General features: G+C 35.4%; 2 protein-coding genes and 2 long non-coding RNA genes across 11 annotated transcripts; 2 read left to right on the top strand and 2 right to left on the bottom strand.

Annotated features, from left to right (window-relative positions):
• Nucleotides 1-242: 242 nt before the first annotated feature.
• On the top strand, nucleotides 243-8,129 carry LOC133716228 (uncharacterized). Its single transcript, XM_062142947.1, has 12 exons — nucleotides 243-1,388; nucleotides 1,498-1,550; nucleotides 2,629-2,718; nucleotides 2,853-2,900; nucleotides 3,107-3,127; nucleotides 3,637-3,828; nucleotides 3,937-4,116; nucleotides 4,199-4,249; nucleotides 4,339-5,721; nucleotides 5,817-6,155; nucleotides 6,876-7,015; nucleotides 8,109-8,129. The coding sequence occupies exons 1-12, from the start codon at nucleotides 1,354-1,356 to the stop codon at nucleotides 8,127-8,129; spliced, it is 2,553 nt and encodes an 850-aa protein (XP_061998931.1). The 5' UTR covers nucleotides 243-1,353.
• A 1,044-nt stretch (nucleotides 8,130-9,173) lies between these two features.
• Nucleotides 9,174-11,839, top strand: LOC133714343 (uncharacterized). 7 transcript variants are annotated; one of them, XR_009848610.1, is made up of 7 exons: nucleotides 9,174-9,301; nucleotides 9,585-9,750; nucleotides 9,997-10,220; nucleotides 10,338-10,479; nucleotides 10,559-11,056; nucleotides 11,161-11,229; nucleotides 11,625-11,839. It is a non-coding gene; the product is annotated as an uncharacterized LOC133714343 (long non-coding RNA). The 7 variants fall into 7 exon arrangements; XR_009848609.1 differs by having other exon boundaries at nucleotides 9,997-10,479; nucleotides 10,559-10,873; nucleotides 10,948-11,056; nucleotides 11,190-11,229; XR_009848605.1 differs by having other exon boundaries at nucleotides 9,997-10,479; nucleotides 10,559-10,873; nucleotides 10,948-11,056.
• Nucleotides 11,840-13,488: 1,649 nt separating this feature from the next.
• Nucleotides 13,489-14,633, bottom strand: LOC133717513 (uncharacterized). 2 transcript variants are annotated; one of them, XR_009849683.1, is made up of 3 exons: nucleotides 14,226-14,590; nucleotides 13,976-14,134; nucleotides 13,489-13,522 (listed from the first exon to the last, which is right to left on the bottom strand). It is a non-coding gene; the product is annotated as an uncharacterized LOC133717513 (long non-coding RNA). The 2 variants fall into 2 exon arrangements; XR_009849682.1 differs by lacking the exon at nucleotides 13,489-13,522 and having other exon boundaries at nucleotides 13,880-14,134; nucleotides 14,226-14,633.
• A 28-nt stretch (nucleotides 14,634-14,661) lies between these two features.
• Nucleotides 14,662-21,062, bottom strand: LOC133716227 (disease resistance protein RUN1-like). The gene is made up of 4 exons (XM_062142945.1): nucleotides 20,471-21,062; nucleotides 19,103-20,180; nucleotides 18,942-19,003; nucleotides 14,662-15,625 (listed from the first exon to the last, which is right to left on the bottom strand). The coding sequence occupies exons 1-4, from the start codon at nucleotides 20,542-20,544 to the stop codon at nucleotides 14,662-14,664; spliced, it is 2,178 nt and encodes a 725-aa protein (XP_061998929.1). The 5' UTR covers nucleotides 20,545-21,062.
• Between the last annotated feature and the right edge of the window lie 290 nt (nucleotides 21,063-21,352).

The raw sequence follows: 21,352 nt of genomic DNA, 5'->3' as shown, positions 1-21,352 counted from the left end.
CTACGGTTCTGTCCTTATTTTGTAATAATTTGCAGCTTTGCCATTCTTGCTGGGTGGATAAGCATAAGTGTCAGGTCCTTGCTTCCTATCTACACCGACATCAACTCTTACAAGGTCAATAGTGAATCAGTGATAAAACGTTGGTGGGTATTTGTGGACAGGGGAAGAAGGAAAGGAAGGAGGAGAGAGAGAGAGAGAGAGAGCGGCGGAAGGAAGAAAAGAAAAGCGAGTGGAAGGTATTTGTGAAAATCTAATCTGTTGGTTTCTTCTTCTTCTTTTTCTTTTTTTGATCTCAAATTTTCTGATTGAAATTCTATCTGGGTCGTGTATTTGATGGGTCAAGGATTAGATGCTTCAAAATTAAATACTTAATCATAAAGAGTGAGGCTTTGAATCATTTTGTCCACTGTTGTGTTGAGGAAATTGAGCGCTTTGATAGTTCTTGAGTATCAAAAGTTATACTGTGTTTGAAGTTACAGGTTTAGATTTGTGGGTTTATACGCATATTACTGTTTAGGGACGTTATTAAAAAGTATGTGTTGCAAAGGAGAGCAAATTCGTGCTCTGTAACCTCTGTTTGATCTGTTTATTTTTTCTGGGTTTGAATTAACATTGGTCCTTTTCTGTTCTGGAAGACTATGTGCCAATTCCTAATGACAATTCACTCTACTGGCAACAATATGTGCACTAAGAGCATTGGCAAAAAGAAACGTGCTTTGATAGAGCTATTTTTGGATGTGTACCTAAAGATCGATAAGATGGAGTTGTCAATAGTTACCTTTATTTGTTTGTACTCATTGAGGCTAAACCTCCTTTTGGGTGGTGATTATCATAGCTGAGATTGTTTTGGGCATCATTTGTCTTGAAAGTTAGATAAATTCCAATTGATTTATAGCAACTTAAGGAATCTGCTTCAATCTTTGGAGTTGTTGTTTTTTATTTTTTTTTTTTGTGACAAGAACACGTATTAAAGCCAAATATTGCTCTTAAAGTCAAAAGAATATTATGAAGATGATTGAAACTACGGTTCTGTCCATGAAGATAGATCGAGAGAGTCTTTTGCGTAAGCTTTCGGATACAGTCTTAGACAACTACATGTAGAATCGGTTAAAGAGTTTCTAGAACTCAATGAATTGTCAAATTATTAAAGCTTGGTTGTACTATTTACACTTTTGTTGGGTAATAGTCTGTTTTCTCTCTCTCTCTCTCTCTCTCTCTCTCTCTCTCTTCATTACTTTGCATTCACATTACAATAGTAGAAGTTAGCTGGACTGTGTTTGGCTTGATTACTAGGTTGACTCCAGGATGATTTACTTTTTTACTTTTGTATTGTGATTAGTTACTTTCAAAGATATGTATTCCTGCGGCTTTATTAATATCATTAAAAGGTGAGCAATTTGGTTTTGGTTGTTGAAATTGGGTGAAAGATTGGTGGTTTTGTTTATAATTTCTTTAAGAAGATTTATAAGATTGGTGAAATTGTTTGCTCTGCTCCAGAAGAGCAGCAACAGAAATAGTACTTCATTTGAGGAGAAGATTTATACTTCCAGGTCCATTATTTTTTTTTTCATTTATATTCTATTCCTATGAACATGTCGTATTTACCTTCATCAAAATTGAGTATTTGATCATAAAGAGTGAGGCTTTGGTTATGCTGTTTTGCTTTCTTTTGTTTGTGGCTGCACAACTTAAATCTGACCTGTGTCTTTGTTTTTTTATAAATTCACATATGGACTCCCTGCAATCTTGAATCAAGCGCGTCTAGAGTCTTTAGATCTTTTATCTATATGCTTTGTATTGAATAGGGTGCTTAATTTTAGTACAATTAACTAACATGCTATTTCTGAATGATGTGAACATGATTAAAGAGGCTTTTGATGGTTTATATGTGTCTTTATTCAGTTTATTGCTTACATTGAGCTGTACTTTTTTTTTTTTTAAATCGAAACATACTTCTGCTATAAATTGAAAAAAAAAAAAAGGACTAAGCACTAAAGAAAAGAAAAAAAAAAGATTTTACTGTTGCTTGCAAAATTAGTTGCTCACATTGGGATTATGCAAGGTGCAAATTACATTTTTAATTTAAATTTTTCACAGGATGCATTTTTGTGACGTCAAATGCAAGTGTGTTCTTTGCTGCAATCTTGATAGTTTTAATGCATCTTAATAAGAGATAGTCACTCCCAATTATAAGAATGCTGAAAGATGAGTTGCATGTTTATTTTCTTAACTGTCAGATAATATGGTCTCACACTTTAGCTTTCATTATGTTCAGAATTCTTTGAACATTCATTTGGGGATTGAGAGAGTATATAGAAGGAACAAGTATTCTGGTATCAAGTCGTCAAGTAGTTTATTTCTTATTTTTTTATTTTTTTACACAGGTCGTATTTTGCTTCGTTTAATTTTTTTTCGACCTTTTCAAATGCGTTAATGAAGTCTAAACTATGAGCCTTCATTCCTGAACCCAAAACCGTTGAAAATATTAATGATCTGCTACTTTCGTCTTAGGTTGCTGATAACCTGCTTCATCAAGCTACTAGCAATTTAGAAGCAATGTTTAATTAGTTTTGGTAGTTTTATGATTAGTTTTGAGGATTTTATTGTTCTTTTGTTTGATTTTTGCAGATTCTATGCAAAACATTTTACGGGTTGTTTTGGCGCCACTGTTCTGTTGTCTGTTGTTTAGTGCTAGCTTCATCTGTTATTGTGATTTAGGTGAGTTTTATTATATCAGTTACTGATTTTGGTTGTGTGCATTATCTTCGTTATTTTCTTTTATGTTTACTTTATCACACTTATATACACATGATATTGTCAAATTCTTTATATATTGGTTTCCCATTTTGTAGATTCTCAGAACAGTGTGCTGTCGAATTCGTCAAGTGGTTTGGATTCAGGTAATCTCATATTTAAACTTTTTTGGTTAGCAATTTTTGGAGTTATAAGTAATTGAGGTTGGATGTTTGTTATTGTTGTACCTTTAAAACTAAGCATAAGATTTTATTTGGTGAAAATAATGTTTTTAATCTAATATGTTTCGCTTATAGCATATGATTCTGCTTTAACAGTTTGTTGACTAAATATTCTTTCTACATGTTTTTAGCTTTGGCCGCCAAAACCGCAGGTTGGATTTTTTATTTTTTTATTTTTTTAATGATTTATGCTTAATTGGTTGCTAAATGACTGTCAAAGCCTCATATTGTAGCATGTTTGAAACTATTTCCTTTATGTTCAGCATGTTTATATGGTTTGGAATTTCGGTTTGTTAGATATATGATAGTTTTAGAGATATCTGATTTATTTAGTTTCTGATTATGGTTACTTGAATACCTATTAAAAGTGTAAATAGTTCTTGCTTTTCGTTGGTTCTGTCTACATCTCGCAGTTTCAAAATTGTGGCCAGAATCAATAATCTTCATGATTTTTGAGGTCTCCATTGCTTTGATTCTTTTTTTTTTTTTTTTTCTTATGTTCCGTAAGTGTAATATTTTTTGTGTAATCTAATGGAAAATCTGTTTTTACTTATCAGTACATCTGAACAGTATTGTATAATGCAATCAACAAAATTATCTTTACGTATGAGTACATATTAGCATTTAGCAGTACTAAAATGTGTCAAAATTTTAAATACAGTTATGGCTCCGAAGACCCGGGCGACAAGGAAAAAAAGGTTCTTAGAAGGAGATTGCAGTGCTGCTAATTTATACTGTGCTGAAAGTCATGATAAAAGTTTATCAACTCAGGGAGATATTCGAGAAATGAGCAATGATCAAACTTTCGTTGCCGCTATAGCTGAAAGCCCTTTTTCTCATGAAGACAGAACAGGTAATTAGAAACTGTTACTTTACATCAATAGTTTGAACCAAATTTATATTCCACTTCAAAATTCAAAATAATTTGCATTTACATTGTGTAAATTCTGTTTACATGCAGTGGTGCAGCCAACAACAAAAAGAAAACGGGTTTTGAAAAATGTAGACGGATTGGGACATGGCGACAAACAAGTTAGAAATAATCAACAAAATGTTAATATAGCTGCAAACCAAGGTGTTACTGGAAATCAGGATTTGTTTGCTGCTATAAATTCAGACAATGACACTACAAGTGCAACGGGTAAAATTTATTTCTATTCATATTTATAAAATTATTTTATCTTACTGATATTATAAGCAACTTTTTTCTAATTTGGATACAGTCGAGGGCTCATCTACTTTCGGTCAGGCGTTGTATCAAAGAAGCAAACAAGGTTATAAATTATTTATTTCACATTTTACCATTTGCTTTGAAAAATTTTAGACATATAAATTATTCAATGACATCTAATTACAATTGCAGAATCGAATCTAAGCTATAAGGATTTGGGTGACAATGTTTTCACATGTAATCATTGCAGCGCATGTTTTTGGTCAGAAGAAGCAAACAAACAACCGTCTAAAAAGGCACATCTCATCTATACCAATTGTTGCAAAAATGGACAAGTTAAACTTCAACAACCCAATTCAGCACCAAGTTTTCTTCAGAAAATTTTAGATCCACAAAATGTTCCAGAAAGTACATTATTTAGACAGAATATTAGAGTTTATAATTCAATGTTTTCTTTTACATCAATGGGAGCAACAATTGATCGGAGTATAAATAATGGATCAGGTCCTTATGTTTTCAAAATAAGTGGTCAGGTACATCATTTAATGGGATCTATCTTACCTCCTGATGGTGAATGCCCTAAGTATGCACAATTATATGTATATGATACAAAAAATGAGGTTTCAAATCGTATCAATGCTATTGATCCTACTCATGAAAATGAAAACATCAAACCAGAGATTGTGCAAGGACTTATTACGATGTTTGATCAAACTAATGAGTTGGTACAAATTTATCGAATGGCTAGAGATAAATATGAACATCGTTCTTTGCCTTCATTCAATATGACTATGCTCAGTCGCCGACCAACTGATAGCAAACAATATGAAGAGCCAATAAATGAAGAAATTGGAGGTTTAATTGTCGGTGACATTGGAGAGTTTAACTCAAATAAAGACATAATTGTTGAATCCAATGATGGGAGATTACAACGGATTTCTAGAATACATCCCAAGTACATGTCATTACAATATCCAATTCTTTTTCCATATGGTGAAGATGGATATAGACATGATATTCCAATGCAACAAAATACAGCAAATCACAAACAAAAAAGAGAGAGAATATCAATGTGTAGTTATATTGCATATCAAATTCAAGATAGAAATAATGAAGAAAACACTTTATTAAAAGGTGGGCGATTGTTCCAACAATTTTTAGTTGACTCTTATGCAACTGTTGAAGAAGATCGTTTGAACTGGATTAGAAATAATCAACAAAATTTCAGAAGTGAAGTTTACAAAAATATTTGCAATGTTGCTTCAACTGGAATTAATGACGGTCGTGATCTAGGACAAAAAGTTATTTTGCCAAGCTCCCATACTGGAAGTCCTAGATATATGATAAATAATTATCAAGATGCCATGGCAATATGTAGACAATACGGCAATCCTGATCTATTTATAACTTTTACTTGCAATGTTAAATGGCCCGAAATAGTGAGATACTTTGAAAACATACCTGGATATAAACCAGAAGATAGACCTGATATAATTTCAAGAATTTTTAAAATGAAATTGCAAGATATGATTGCTTATGTTAAATCTGGAGAGCCTTTTGGAAAAATTGAAGCAGGTAATTGTTCAAAAAGCATTCTACTTTATTCTTTTTTTATTTTATTTTACTGCATCTAACCTTTTATTTGTTTATTTTTTTTTTTTTTAATGCAGATGTTTGCACAATAGAGTTTCAGAAAAGAGGACTACCTCATGCCCATATGCTATTTTGGTTGAAAAGAAACTACAAATGTTATACAGCTACTGATATAGATTCTATTATTTCAGCAGAATTACCAGACAAAAAAGTTAATCCCGAACTTTTTAAAATAGTTAGTGAATTCATGATTCATGGACCTTGCGGACAAATAAATTCAAAATCTCCTTGCATGCGAGATGGAAGATGTTCTAAATTTTTTCCAAAAGCATACAACACAAATACTAGATTTGAAGCAAATGCGCCACCAGCATATAGGCGACATGACGATGGCACGAACTTTGTGATAAAAAATGGTGTGCATGTCGGGAATAATTTTGTTGTACCCTACAATCCAAATTTATTATTAAGATACAACGCTCATATCAATGTTGAATCATGCTCTCAATCTATGCTCATTAAATATCTATTCAAGTATATTAATAAAGGTCCAGATCGAGCTCGGGTTTTGTTACATCAAAATCTAAACGATGAAATTCAAACCTATCTCAATTGTCGTTATTTGAGTCCCCATGAATCTGTGTGGAGATTGTTTAACTATGCAATTCATTCTAGACATCCTGCAGTTGAACATCTACAAATTCATATGCCTTCAGAACAAAATATCATTTTTAACGAATCTCAATCTCTTGAATCAGTAATAAATTATAGGAGTACGCAAGATACTACGCTCACTGGATGGTTTAAAGCAAATAAGACTTACCCTGAAGCAAGCGGATTAACTTACACAGAATTTCCAACTAAATTTGTTTGGGACAATCGCAACAAATCTTGGAAACCCAGAAAACGATGTGAAACCATCGGCAGAATAGCAAATGTGAATCCTGCATTAGGTGAATTATATTACATGAGAATGCTATTAAATATCCAAAAAGGTTGTCGTGATTTCGATTCAATAAAAACGATTAATGGTATCACACATCCATCTTATCAAGAAGCCTGCCGAGCTTTAGGTTTATTGGGCGATGACAAAGAATGGATTGAAGCATTGACTAATTCTTCACATGTTGCAACAGCTTCAGAAATGCGACAACTTTTTGTTACAATAATTTTGTTCTGTGATGTTGCAAATCCCCAAATGCTATTAGATTCACATTGGTCAAACATGTCTGATGATATTTTACACAAGGCTCGAACTGAACTCGGAACTCCAAATGTAATTCTACCAGAATCAGAATTAAAAAATAGCCTTTTATTCGAATTAGAGCAAATATTTAACATGTCATCCACATCATTGAAAGATCATCAATTGCCAATGCCTGATACAAATAAGATGCTGGAGCTAAAAAACAAATTGTTAAGAGAAGAACTAGATTATGATTGTCTTGAATTGAAACATCAACATGCAAATTTAGTGGCCCAATTAAATACATGTCAAAAAATTGTGTACAATGAAGTTATTAAAGCCATCGAAGAAAAAACATCAAACGCGTTTTTTGTGCATGGCCATGGAGGAACCGGCAAAACTTTTTTATGGCATACAATAATAAGCAAACTAAGATCTGAAGGAAAAATTATTTTAGCTGTTGCTTCATCTGGAATTGCTTCGCTATTACTTCCAAAAGGCAGAACTGCTCATTCTCGATTTAAAATACCACTCATAGTAAATAATTTATCAATATGTCCAATAAAAAAAGGCACTCATCTTGCAAAATTACTTGACAGAACAGAATTAATTATTTGGGACGAAGCTCCAATGTGTAATAAACATTGTTTCGAAGCACTTGATAAATCCCTTCGCGATATTCTATCACGTCCAAACAATATGCAAATCGACAAACCATTTGGTGGTAAACCTCTTTTATTGGGTGGAGACTTCAGACAAATTCTACCAGTTGTTGCAGGAGGAACTAAAGAGCAGATAATTGAAGCTTCATTAAACAGTTCATACCTTTGGTCATCATTTAAAATATTTCAACTAACAGAAAATATGAGATTATCAAAAAAAAATTTAACAGATGAGGATAAAAAGAAAATATCAATTTTTGCAAATTGGCTATTACAAGTTGGAGAAGGTTGTATACATTCAATTGATGATGAAAACGATATAGATACATCTTGGATAGAAATTCCAGACGATTTGCTTATTAACTCTTATAACAATCCAATAGAATCAATTTTTCTTGCAACTTATTCAAATTTTGACATCAATTACAATAACTTTAATTATTTGAGAGAACGTGCAATTGTTACGCCTCGAAATACCACAGTTCGAGATATAAATGATTATGCTATAAATTTATTACCAGGTGACAAAACAACTTACTTAAGTTCTGACACAATTTTGATAAATTCTGGAAGTAATGAAAATATCAATGTTTTATATCCTACAGAATTTTTGAATAAACTTGAGTTCAACGGATTACCGTCGCATAAATTAACTTTAAAAATCGGAATGCCTATCATGTTACTAAGAAACTTAAATCAAACATCTGGCTTATGTAATGGTACAAGATTAATAATAACAAAGTTATTTGATAGACTAATAGAAGCAAAAATATTAACAGGAAATAATATAGCTAGGATACAAATGTTTCATACCCAGAATTGTTCTTACTGCATCTGAAAATAAATGGCCATTCATTTTTAAAAGACGCCAATTCCCAATTCGACCATGTTATGCTATGACGATTAACAAAAGTCAAGGCCAATCACTAAATCAAGTAGGCATATATCTACCTGAACCTGTTTTCACTCATGGACAATTATATGTTGCGCTATCAAGAGTTACGTCGAAAGATGGTCTAAAAATTTTAATAAATAATAACAATGATATGTCAAATAAATATACTAAAAACATCGTTTACAGAGATGTTCTACAAAATCTGTAAATAAAAGCCTATAATGAACTACATATTTACAAAGATTACAAATGCTGAACTACATCCAGTTTCTCTTGATATGTCTAACTACACATACCGAGGTACCAGAAAGAAGTAGAGAGACATTTCTAATGGGTTCCTTAACATTATGCAAAACACAAATTTGGTAAGGAGTTGATCCATCAAAGAGGAAGGGATCCCCTTCGGCCAAGTATTTTAATAAGGCTGCACATTTTTTTTCCTTCATGATGCTGCACATGCATTCATGTTGATTAGTTAAAGTTGTTTCCAGGTGGGAAATCTAAATGAGCAAAGAGCAAAAAGGTGGGAAATTTAATCTAATTAATGAATTTTGGTGTTGATTTGACAATGTGTCCATATATCTTTCTGACAATTAAAAAATGCACATAAAAAATAATTTCAGGAATTATGGAGAAAGAAACGCGTCACTGGCACGTGGGCTAAGTTGCACCAAGACTTAAACCCCATCACTTCCTCTTCTCTTAATCCGAGTTTCTCCGGCATCATCCGACACCAAAACCTATGCAGCCAGCGATGTCTTCATCATAAGCAACAAGTTAACCAAGCCTCAATTTGGAACCCACTGCTTACCAAGAAAGGTAATCCTTCTAATTCTTGGTTTGAATTCAATTCGTAACTGGGTTTAATCAAAACTAAAGTGGAAATTTGATATTAAGGAAGAATTATCGTTACACCATACAACATTGGTGGCTTTGTGCTCTTGGGTTTAGGATGTGGTTGATCATCAAGTAACCTGGTCATCTGGGTTTTTGGTTTCTTGCCTTTGTTTTTGTTTTCAGTTTCCAACATCTATTAAGTTCTGCAATTTTCATGGCTCAAAAATTTAAACTTTATCATTATGATGGCGATTGACTTCTTCAGGTAGTGAAGAAACGTTTGAATGTTTGATGGCTTTCAGGCTTGAATTTGAAAGATGACTCACAAAAGGGTGAACCCAGATCAAATCCAATTGAGAATTAATCCAATCCACGCTGATATTGATGAGGAGATCACCAGTCTTCGATCCCAAGTCAGAAGATTGAGAAACGTATGCACTCTGATTTTTTTTTTTTTTTTTTTTTTTGTAATTTAATTGGCTTATTTACTTCAGTGTGAACAGTGTTCTTGGTTCTCATCATTGATAGATCTTGATATTGTTCTTACATTGAATGAATATGGAGGTATTGGTAGGTGCAAATATATTACCTGATGGTTTAGGATAGATTTGAAATTACTTTGTTGAAGGATAGAATCTGCTATATTGAAAGTTTTGTAATTTAATGTTCTTTTGTAGTGCAGCCACTTTGCCCAAATAACAATGGAGTTCACATCTATACTCTGATCCAATCCAAATGGGAAAAGTTGTTCTTCAAAAGGTACCGTGTCTCAGACTCATGGGCTTGCAATGATAGTTGTCAAAGACCAGTTATAATGTGATACTTCAGTGCAAACTTGAGAGAGATGCACCTTGCGTAACCGAGTTTTGGTCGAAACAATTAGAAAGCAGTTCGAGTAGTGGTGAGAATGTAGTACAACTCATTACGATGATTAAGTAATACTCATTTCATGGCTTCCTGGAATGTTCTGCCCTCCAACTTATAAATTTGAAAATGATGTTCTGTATGTATATATCAGGGTTTCAATGGGTACATTTGTTTTCCCATACTCTTGATATATAATTGTGCATCCTTGCTAGGAGTGTCGAGAGCAAAATATTTATCTCAGATATACTGCATGTATATCAACAATGGAAACTTGAAGCATTGACTTCATGAAGGTATGCGTCACCATAGATATCTCACTTTTCCTTTGATACCAAGATGTTGTTCTTATTAAACAAGATATACTTTTTGCAGTCTTGCTTATTTACACAAGGCCATTCAACCAAAGGTGACACATCGAAACATTAAGCAGACGCTCCTTCTTTGCCACTAACCACTTTGTAAAGGAATGGAAATTTTCTGGTGGTTTACTTTGATGATATCCTAATTTTCCAATCTCCCTTATGCCTAGGACGTTGTCTGGGCCAAGAGCCATAGTTGATCAGAAAGAGTTGATACTAACATTGGTTTGCCAAATCAAGTTTGAATTCAAGAGTGAGTCCTGAAAAAATTGAATTCAAGGATGCAGCTGTTGGACAGCTAAAAAAGGAAACTGACTGTATCCTAACGGTAATTGGATGCAAGTGTTTTAATTTTCAGTTGCAACAGGATTAGTATCAATGCTTTGAATTGTGATTTTGCAGGGAGCAAGACGATAGTGTGTCAGTGCATTTGTGCTTAAAGGAACGAGTTTTTTTGTTGTTTGAATACACTAAGATCTAATCGATGGCCAATTTGTTGATTCTGCATCAAGTATCCTTTTTTCCTTCAAAATTCACAGATAAATAGCTGCCATATGAATAGATTTTTTGCAGAGCATGGGTATGCATTGAACTCATGTGGAAATTTTAGTACAGATTGATCAGTCTTTCCAAATTCACCGTAGTTATGGAAGCATGCTCGAGGGTGAGGCTGATGAACTCAAGGTATTTCTCATTTCTTTTACTTGGGATACTTTCTTCAATTTGCATATGATAATTTTTTTTTTTTGGCTATACTTCCTGCGGTGCTCATATCCAATTCAATTTCGATGAGTATGATTGAGACCTACTTTTTTAAGTTTTTGGCTGCCTATAAAACAAAAATAACATGTGATCCATACTGTATTTATTATTTAATAACCATGCACGTTGTATACTTTAAAAAGCAATTCAATGATCAGGGTTATGTCAAACTAATAAATGAAATTCCCATTGTCATAGTTACCGCCCCGCTTTACACTTTGCAGCAACTTCTATCACCACATGCTTAGCATTTCCTTAAATTTCGTGTAATCCAGATCAGTTACTAACACATTACATTCTGCAATCTTAATCTGTAGTGCGGTTTTCGAATGAGCGGTGGGAGACCCATCAAGAGCAGATTAGAGGTATAGACCATGCTAGAAATGTGTCTCTCAATTTATATTAGATCTGTTGTAATGTCAAGAAAGCGTGCAGGGTTTGTTAATTGAATTGTATAAGATTAAGGATTCATTTCAAACAATTCCTATTGTTATTAAGAGTGAGTGAATTAAAATGTTATTTATCTACATAAGCACGTTACTAACCGCAGCTCACAACGTAGATAAATATTTTCGTTACAATAATTTTTCATCATTAACAACCTAGCTAGAATGTATTACTACAATTAGATCAATTGACAATAAAACCCCGCGGCATCGCGCGGGTTCCTTTTCTAGTCTTAACTATTGTCTGAAGTGGATGGGTGCTTGCGCTTTCGACCAATCATTGGTTCCAAAGTGAAGGATAGCCACTGCTCTTGTGCATAAGTGCCATCAACAGACATAACATCATCAACCTGTTGGCATATTAGGTGGGCCCCACAACTTATAAAGGATACAAGGCCGGAGTTGCCGCTGCAGTAAAATTCAACTTTACATATATCAGGGAGCAACCAACTCAGTCCATTCATCATTGGCCTCATTTCTAATGGAATATACTTGAGCCACACATGAGATGACTCTGTCTGCCTTGAATAGAAATGGAAGTCATGACGACAGCTGTATCCTTCATTGATTAACACTTGAGCTCGAAAACAACAATCAGCAGAATTACTTTCTGTACATTCAAAAACGACACAGAGAGCCAAACCTATGTTCTTCTGTTTCATTTTTGGAGGGATTCCAATGGAAAGTTCACATACTGATCTCCAGCCTAGAGAGTAGCCAACAAGCAATTCACATATAAGATTTGGATCTTTGCGACAGCTGAACCATTTTGGAACTTCACTACCTGGCAGTATGAGACAAGCTAGAGTACCCCCACGGTACCCCATACCTTTATTTTTTATTTTTTTAATATAGAACAATTTAATTTGATGGTAACCTGATGAACTGGTCATTAGGTTACCCAATCAAATTTTGACACATGAAAATTAAAAAAAAAATTATACCAATTTAACAACACATTTGTCATCAATTTATAATATTGTCTATATACATGTAAATATTGTCCTAAATGGAGTAAATACCAAAATGTTAACATCAATTACACAATCGAGAACTATATTACGTGAATGAGGACACACGCTCTATTTGGTATGAAATATGAAGATTTATCAATTATACAACACATTTGTCGTCAATTTCATAAAATGGTTCATAAATTGGTAGATGTTGTCTTTGACCTTGTAATTACCACAAAAAGGACATTTATTACAATACTTTTGATAATTTGTCCTTATATTCGTAATAAGCGTTGTCAGATATGTAATTATTTTCTCAATGAGGAAAATTACACAAGGTACCACCCAATTACACATTCGAGAACTCTATTACATCAATGAGGACACATGCTCTATTTGGTACGAAATATGAAGATTTACCAATTATACAACACATTTGTCGTCAATTTCATAAAATGGTTCATAAATTGGTAGATGTTGTCTTTGACCTTGTAATTACCACAAAGAGGACATTTATTACAATACTTTTGATAATTTGTCTTTATATTCGTAATAAGCATTGTCAATGATGTAATTATTTTCTCATTGAGGAATATTACACAAGGTACCACCCAATTACACATTCGAGAACTCTATTACATGAATAAGGATACATGCTCTATTTGGTACGATATATGAAGATTTGCCACTTGTACAACACATTTGTCGTCAATTTTGTAAAATAGTTTCTAACCTGGTAACTATTGTCTTAAAACTTGTAATTACCACAAACAGGACATTTAGATTACTGATAATGCACAGAGTGCATGAAACCTGAACACAGTTCATGTACAAATGAAAAGAAATGCAACTTGTAATCTATCTAAAACCATTTGAAAATAGGATCAGAAAACTTGAAGTACAAATAATTCTCAGTAATGGAAGTAAAAACAATTCTACAAATAGTTTCCACAATCATTCGAACACTCTGATTGCAATTCCCAATCCAAATTACCAAACTGTTTGCAATTCAGTTACCATCCAAAACTGGCAAAACAGATGCCAAATTTCAAAACAGATACAGGACCAATACAGATATACAAATAACGGCAAAACAGCTCAATCAAAACAGCCAATAAAACAACTTATCAACAAGGCAACAGGCAACAGCTCGATCAACTAATGGAGATATTCAGAAATGCAGCAACTTGAAGCTCAATCAATTTAATGATTTTAATCATACAATGATTATACATTCATACAAATATATAATACCCAGCAACTTACCAAGCTTGATTTCAGTAACCAAGCAAGCTTGAAAAGTGAAACCCAGAATGTAAGTGAAAACCCAGAAATCGAACCCAGAGTGTAACCAACAGTTTCTGGCTTTCTGCTTTGCTGCTTGAGGAAGAGAGAAACCAAGTTCGAGACTTCAAGGCTATTCGACTGAAAACCCAGAAAGTAGTGGAGATGTTCATGAGATACAGATTGATTGAAAAGTAAAAATCCAGAAATTTCGATAAACTATTTCACTTACCACCGTTAGTCCGTCACCGTCGACGCCTCGACGGTCAAGGAGAGAGGCTGAGATGGAAAGGGTCCGTGCCGGAGAAAGAGAACCTGTGGGCTGGAGGCTGAAAAGGACTGGATGAGCAGTGGAGTGGAACAGAGGGAGACCGAGGCAGAGTCGCGCAGAGAGAGAGAGCCGTGGTGGCACAGCGAAGCGGAGGAGCGCCGCGCACGGAGGCCCAGCGCTGGAGGCACGGTGACGAACTGAGAGTGACGGCCAAACGGGATACCTTCTGAATAGGTCAGCTTGTTTCGAATATCCATGACCCTTGGATATATTACCGATCCAACGGTCACAAATATTCACAAAACTCACAGCATGGGATACCCTCCAGTACTGTAGAATTTTCCCTGGCAGTATAATGCCAAATTTAGAAGAGACCTGTCACAAAATAAGCATCACTTCATGAATCAAGAACATATTGACAGAGTGTGACATCAATTAAACATTCTATGTAAAGAGAGAGAAATGAGACCTGGTTCTGAAAAATATTATCCATCTCTGCCACTTCATAATGCAGATTATCACATAATCTATGACAATTGAACAAGTCCATCCACTCAATACCTTGTAACTCACGACTTTCCAATATGTTTGACAATTTTGGAAACGTTTCCAATGATTTGCAATCGCCCACATCTACCCAACATACCTTTGGTGGAAGTTGTGGAATTTTCCGAAGCCTCTTGCAACAACACAAGTTAAGGTCCAACAAATTGACAAATTTGCTAATGCATATAGGAAGACTGACAAAATTGCTTCCGGATAGATCAAGTTCTTGTAATGTGGACAAGCAATCCAGAGTTGCCAGTAAATTACTTTTGGATAAATTGCATCCTCCCATATTAAATCGCAAGAGCTTGGGAAGCACCAAAGGAAGTAATTTTGAACTACCTGAAACTTCAGAGTTTTCCAAATGCGGAAATGCAACAAGTTTTGGGCAGGAATCAAGGAAGAGATATTGTAGATGTTGCAATTCATAAATGCTGCATGGCAGATTTGTAAGGTCCTCACACTCATTTAGATTTAACTCCTGAAGTCCACTGAGATATCCAATTGACAACGGTAATTCTCTAATGGCAGTGCCAGGTAGTGTGATACATTTTAAGGATTTCATTGTCCCCACGATTTCTGGAAAACTCTTAAGCTTGCTACAACCTCCGAGTAGAAAAGTTTCCAGAGATCTCAAGCTGAGTCTTGGAGGAAACATCTCAAGGCTAGAGCATTTCTCAGCACTTAAGTGAACAAGCCTTTTGAGGAATCCAACTGAAGGGTGAACCTCAGCTAAACTTTCACAGTAATTTAGATTCAAGTACACTAAGTTTGGGATTCCGGAGAAGTCAGGGATGCTTTTTAGGAATTTGCAGCTACAAAAATTTATAGATTTCACATTTTGCGAATTCTGAGAGACAGGAAAAAAAAAAAAGAACAGATAAGCAAACAAAGAAAGTAAATCAAGGAAAGGATCAAAGTTTCAAGATCACCATATGTCACGCCCCGGATTTTGAATAACAAATCCAAATCCGAAACATGAATTAATACAACTCACATAAATACAACCTGAATTTTTTTCTCAAAACAACCACACCTCACATCGCTCGATATTACATAAACCAAATCTCAAATTTGTTTATTACAGCACACTCTCACCAAATTATATTGTAAGGCTCAAATGAGCATAACTCACCTCACAATTACAATTGCAGTAAAACTAAAACAAATTCTCTAACCCGCACGATCACCGTCCTGATTCTCCTGACCTGTAGGATTACCCGCTACACAATTTGAATAGTGTACCGGGATTGCAACAACACAAACCCGGTAAGCTTTTGACAGCTCGTATGAGTAAATGAAAGGATTGCACGATTTAAAGTAACCAAATCGACTCAAGCATAAATTTAACTCAAGTATTTTCTTTGCATAATAATTGAAGTGTACAACGTCACTTCAAGCATCAATCAACTCACATCTCAACATGACTACTCAAAAACAAACAACTGTTTACTCAATATATACTCACAGGCTTATGATTTATTTATATAAATCATCCCATGCAGTATATTATACTTACAGGCTTATGATTAATTAGATTAATCACCCCATTCAGTATATCATACTTACAGGCTTATGATTAATTATATTAATCACCCCATTCAGTATGTCATGTCATACCCAAGGGCATATGATAACTCGTTTATCCCCCAAGCAGTATGATGGCAGACAGACTAGAGCTCTAACTGTATCGTAAAGTGTCACCTGGGCCAAGGTTCACCTTACGAATGACTGCTTTTCTCAATTCACTCGACTCCTCATTTAATTTATCTCAACGACTCAACTATCGCACTTTACTCAATTACCCATTATCATAGACAACACAACATCTAAGATAAATCACATATTCCAAAGGGTAATGCTCAAGATATAACTCAGTAAATTACACCATCCAATATATATTCCACGTAAATATATATATACGTAGTCACCCACACAAGAGTGACCACTAATACCAACTATAGTTCACATGCAATAAAATCTAGAAATTCATTTTTATAGTTTAAATACATTTTACTTACCTATGGACCGTAGTCGATCAAGTCCATATAATTTAAAACAAATATTTATTTTCATAAAACAATTTCCACAATTTCTCAATTAAATAAAATCACCGAATTTCGGTTCGTGAATGAACCATGTGCGATTTACTCACCTCGATATTCCCGCTGCGTCTTCAATTCAACACAATACACACCGAAATCGTTCACCCAAGGGAGACCGTCAATCACCTAATCACACATGACCTTAACTTAGCCAATAGCTCAAAAAACATACTCAAACGACAATCCAACGGTCGGATCAAAATTAAATGATGATCCAACGGTCGGATCCTCACGGATCGCCTTTAGGATCACCCCCCAAAAATCATCACGAAGATCCAACGGTCGGATCTTCCTGAATCATCCTTACTAACATCTTTACAAATTTATACGAAAATCCGACGGACGGATTCTCACGAATCGCCTCCCTAATCACTGTTTTGCATTTATACGAAGATCCAACGGTCGGATCTTCGCCCATGACCACACAAAGCCACTGGGACAGTCATAAGATCATCATATCAAAACTACAAGTCCATCTGACGGTCCTAACTTCACAGATCACAAATCTAACGATCGAAATCGATCTAAACTTAAAAATTCATAACTTAATCATACGATATCCAAAAATTGTGTATAATATATCAAAATGATCGTATTGAAATATAGAATCTGAAAATGTACAGAAACCATATTTTTGATCCCCGGAGGTGGCCGGAAAGGGCCGCCGGAGTTAGTGGCAGAGCCGCCGCCGACCACCACCAATGGTGTCGGGGCCGGGCTGCTCTTCTTCCTCTCATCATTCTTGACAACTTTCATAACTACCATGTAAGCTGAAAATGACCGGAAGTGGTTGAAATTACCTAAAACAGTCGAGGTGGCCGGAATTTTTTCCAGAAACCGGCGAGAATTTGCAGAAACCGGCGAAGCTCCGATCAACGTAAAAATGTCATCCTTTCGCTTCGATTCCTTCAGGAGACTTGTTCAGAACTTAAAGACGAACTCACTGGTTCAAGAATCACTCAAAAAGAAGCTCTACAGCTCGAGATATCTTGATCGAAAGCGTCGGTGGCCGGAAAATTTGCAGAATCCGGCGAGCTCCCGTTCGACGTAAAAACTTCCACTACTCGCTTCGATCCCTTCTGAAGAGTTGTTCAGAACTTCAAGACGAGCTCACTGGTTCAAGAATCACTCAAAACGACGTCCTGTAGCTCAAGATATTTGGATCGATAGCTCCGGTTTCGTTCTTGATTGGGTTTGACTTGCAGCCACTGCTTCGGGCCACGCCGCCGTGTGAGGCTGCTTCTGGGAGCTTCAGGAAGTTGAGGCGAGCTCGAGGATGAAGTTTGGTGAGGATTGATGGCCTGTAGCTCGAGTTATCACAATTGGAAAGAAATCGGGGCTGGACGTACCCGGTCTCTTCGCCGCCGTTTCCGACTGTGCCGTGACCCAAAACCGCTGCAGGTAGCTTCGCAAGGCTGAGATGATGCCACTGGAGGCTGTCCGGCGTTGAATGATGGCCTGTGGAGGAAAAGAGAGCTTGGAGAAATTTTTGCTTTGTTTCGGTATCTTTCGGACGAGAGAGAGTGAGAGAGAGAGGTCGATAGAGAAACGAAAAAAAGAAACAGAATGATGGCTCTCCGACAAGAGGAGGACCGTTACAGCTAAAGGGAGGGGTGAGAAAACTAAAGGAAGGGTGAAATGTTTGTCTTTGATTCTTTCACGAGATGGTATTATTCCTCTATTGAGGTTCGTATTATTCCTCCGACGAGTTTCGTACAATTCCTCTAACGAGGTTATTACACCATATTCAAACTAAAGAAAACAGTACTCAACAAATAACAAATGGCTGAAAATATTTGAAGTACCTTGAATCCCTCCCCCAGTCGTGTCATATGGCTGCAAGGCATATTGAGTTTAACAAGTTTTCTTGGATTAAAATTGGATCGAAAAGACTGTAATGGACATTCAGGCCAATCAAGGATCCTCAACTCATTAGGCAGATATTCCACATCTCCAGAAAAGTGTGAATTGCAGGTTATAAATAATCTAAGATTTTTCATCTTTGAGAGGCTTTCAGCATTCAAACATATCACAATTCACATCTGATTTGGGCAAATTTGCCACAATGCCTTTGATATTGTCTGTTCCCTATAAAAGAAATCCAAAAATTAATCAACTAATTCATTGAAAAAGATGCAAGTATTGTAACCAAAAAGAGCACGCAAGTGTTTGATCAAATATACAAACATGGTAAACGTCTTCATGAAACCACAGTCTGCTACGTCTTCCAGGCTCAGTTGGCGACTCTTGGCGAACTATTTCTCTACCCATTGCTTCTATCAAGTCATGCATCCAAATATTGTCTCGTTCAATACTTATGATGGCATTATCGACGAGTACTTCAATACGATACTTAGGATTGAGTTCACAACTTTCTAATGTTTCTACCACATAGTTCCGCTTTTTACCTTTAAAGAAACAAGCAATGTCAAGGAAAACTTCCTTCACAGGATCTTCCAATGCATTATAACTTATCTTGAGAATTTCTTGAATCTCTTGGTTTGGAACTCTTGCATGACAATCTAATGCAGCTTTACATTCATCTGTGCTTCTACCACATAGACGGGAACCTAGATGTATAAGAGCTAATGGAAGGCCTTGAGCATATTGTAGTGCAGTTTCGACTATCAGTTTATCAACCTGATGTCTCTTTCTTGCAAATGCATTCCAACTGAAGAGAACGGTAGCTTGATTATAATTCAATTCCTTGACCTTGTATATCAGATTAATTTGATGAGCAGTTAACAAGTGTTTATCTCTTGTTGTGATGACAATTCTACTGCCTATACCAAACCAATCTACCCCTCCAGCTAATTTCTTTAACTGGTCCAAATGATTCACATCATCAAGAACTAAGAGAACTCTTTTATGGCTCAACATTTTCTTTATCACATTGATTCCTTTATCAGAATTGTTCACCTTCAATCTCTTCTCCCCTAGAATATCAAAAAGTAGAGTGTTTTGTAGTTCCACTAGGCCTCCATCTCGCATTGAGTTTTCCCTAACATTTTCCAAGAAACAGCTACCTTCAAACCCACCAACAATGGAATTACAAACAGCTTTAGCAACTGTTGTCTTACCTATTCCACCAATTCCCCATATTCCTACCATGCGAACATCCTTTTCTTCAACATCTAAAAGCATATTCACATGTAACACCCGAGGTTCCATGCCAACTGGGTAATCAGCCACATTGAGATATGTGCAGTTAAGTACTTGCGCTGAAATCTCTCCAACAATATCATGAATAAATTTAGACTCATACCTGTTTGTTTAAAAGCACACAACATAATCAATGAAATGGCAGTGTATAAACACACAAAAATGAAGAGAATATGCATAGTATGACAAGTAGGGTCTTTGTTTTGAAAATTTGCTTTGAGTAACAATCACAACGGCACTCAACAAGTAATAATTTTTTTCAGTCATGTGCAAATACTCTGTTAAGTGTTATTCATGAGTGACAGTAACCAATACTCAATATCAATATTCTGTAAGTATTTCTATCATGAAAATATATATGATCATCTGATACAAGTGTAGTGGTTAGTTTACCCGTCCAAGAATGACCACCCAGCCAAGTTTGCTGCTTCTGTAAGAGCTGCCCTCCAACATAACACTTTTGGCATGTTATCATGAAATCGGTATTCATGATAAGCAAGTGCCTGACATAAGCACCTCTCTGGTTTCCAACATCGGAGGGATCCACCTTGTAAAAAATAGGCCAAACCGTCTGTTGCTTTGAATGTTTACATTCAAGAATCTTGACGAGTTCATCCAAGCACCATTTTGATGATGCATTATTTTCCGAGAACAATATGATACAAATCCTTGACTCTTCAATTGCTGCAACTAGTGTTGAAGATAATTCTTGTCCTCTTTTTATGTCATTGCTGTCTATGAAGGTGTTGATTCCCTTGTGATGCAAAGCACTGAACAAATGGTCTACAAAATTGTAGCGTGTATCCTCACCTCTAAAGCTCACAAAGACATCGTATCTCCATGAATGGGGAAAAGAAGGAGAAGAGGAGATAGCTGAAACCATCTTGTATGTTTGTATATGAGTTTACTCGTGCCATTCTTCTGATCACTTCTTAAATAAGGCCGCTTGCGCTGATCACAACAGCAATAATAGCAGTTTCCTCATACCTTCCAGTATTCGACATGAATGCCAAGTCAAGCAAAGTCGCTCTCGGGGTTTCGGTTCAGCTTCAAATGGGGCAGTTCAGATTCCACTAGGGGCTCACCAGTCACAACTCACAACCCAAGACCAACTTTTCTTTTCTGTTTTTTTATTTTTTTATTATTTATTAACTTTTTTTTAATAATACGACTAATGTTTTCTTTTTATTTAAAAAAATAATAGTAATAATACTAAGAGAAAATTTTACAAACAGTACCTCAAATAAAAGTCATTCATCACTTTAGTAGTTTAGT

The sequence above is a fragment of the Rosa rugosa genome, chromosome 6 (genome assembly GCF_958449725.1).
Source record: "Rosa rugosa chromosome 6, drRosRugo1.1, whole genome shotgun sequence".
NCBI classification, from domain to species: Eukaryota; Viridiplantae; Streptophyta; class Magnoliopsida; order Rosales; family Rosaceae; genus Rosa; species Rosa rugosa.
This window is presented reverse-complemented; position numbering and strand designations above follow the sequence as displayed.

Excerpts from the sequence above, each read along its gene's own strand:
- LOC133716228 (XM_062142947.1), top strand. The coding sequence starts at position 1,354 with ATGTATTCCTGCGGCTTTATTAATATCATTAAAAG. Across the intron at positions 2,719-2,852 it reads CATCTGTTATTGTGATTTAG|ATTCTCAGAACAGTGTGCTG; the intron begins GTGAGTTTTATT and ends CCCATTTTGTAG. Across the intron at positions 7,016-8,108 it reads CTGAACTCGGAACTCCAAAT|GTGACAAAACAACTTACTTA; the intron begins GTAATTCTACCA and ends ATTTATTACCAG.
- LOC133716227 (XM_062142945.1), bottom strand. The coding sequence starts at position 20,544 with ATGCCAAAAGTGTTATGTTGGAGGGCAGCTCTTACAGAAGCAGCAAAC. Across the intron at positions 20,181-20,470 it reads GGGTGGTCATTCTTGGACGG|GTATGAGTCTAAATTTATTC; the intron begins GTAAACTAACCA and ends TTAAACAAACAG. Across the intron at positions 15,626-18,941 it reads TCAGATGTGAATTGTGATAT|CTGCAAATTCCTAAAAAGCA; the intron begins GTTTGAATGCTG and ends AAATTTTTGTAG.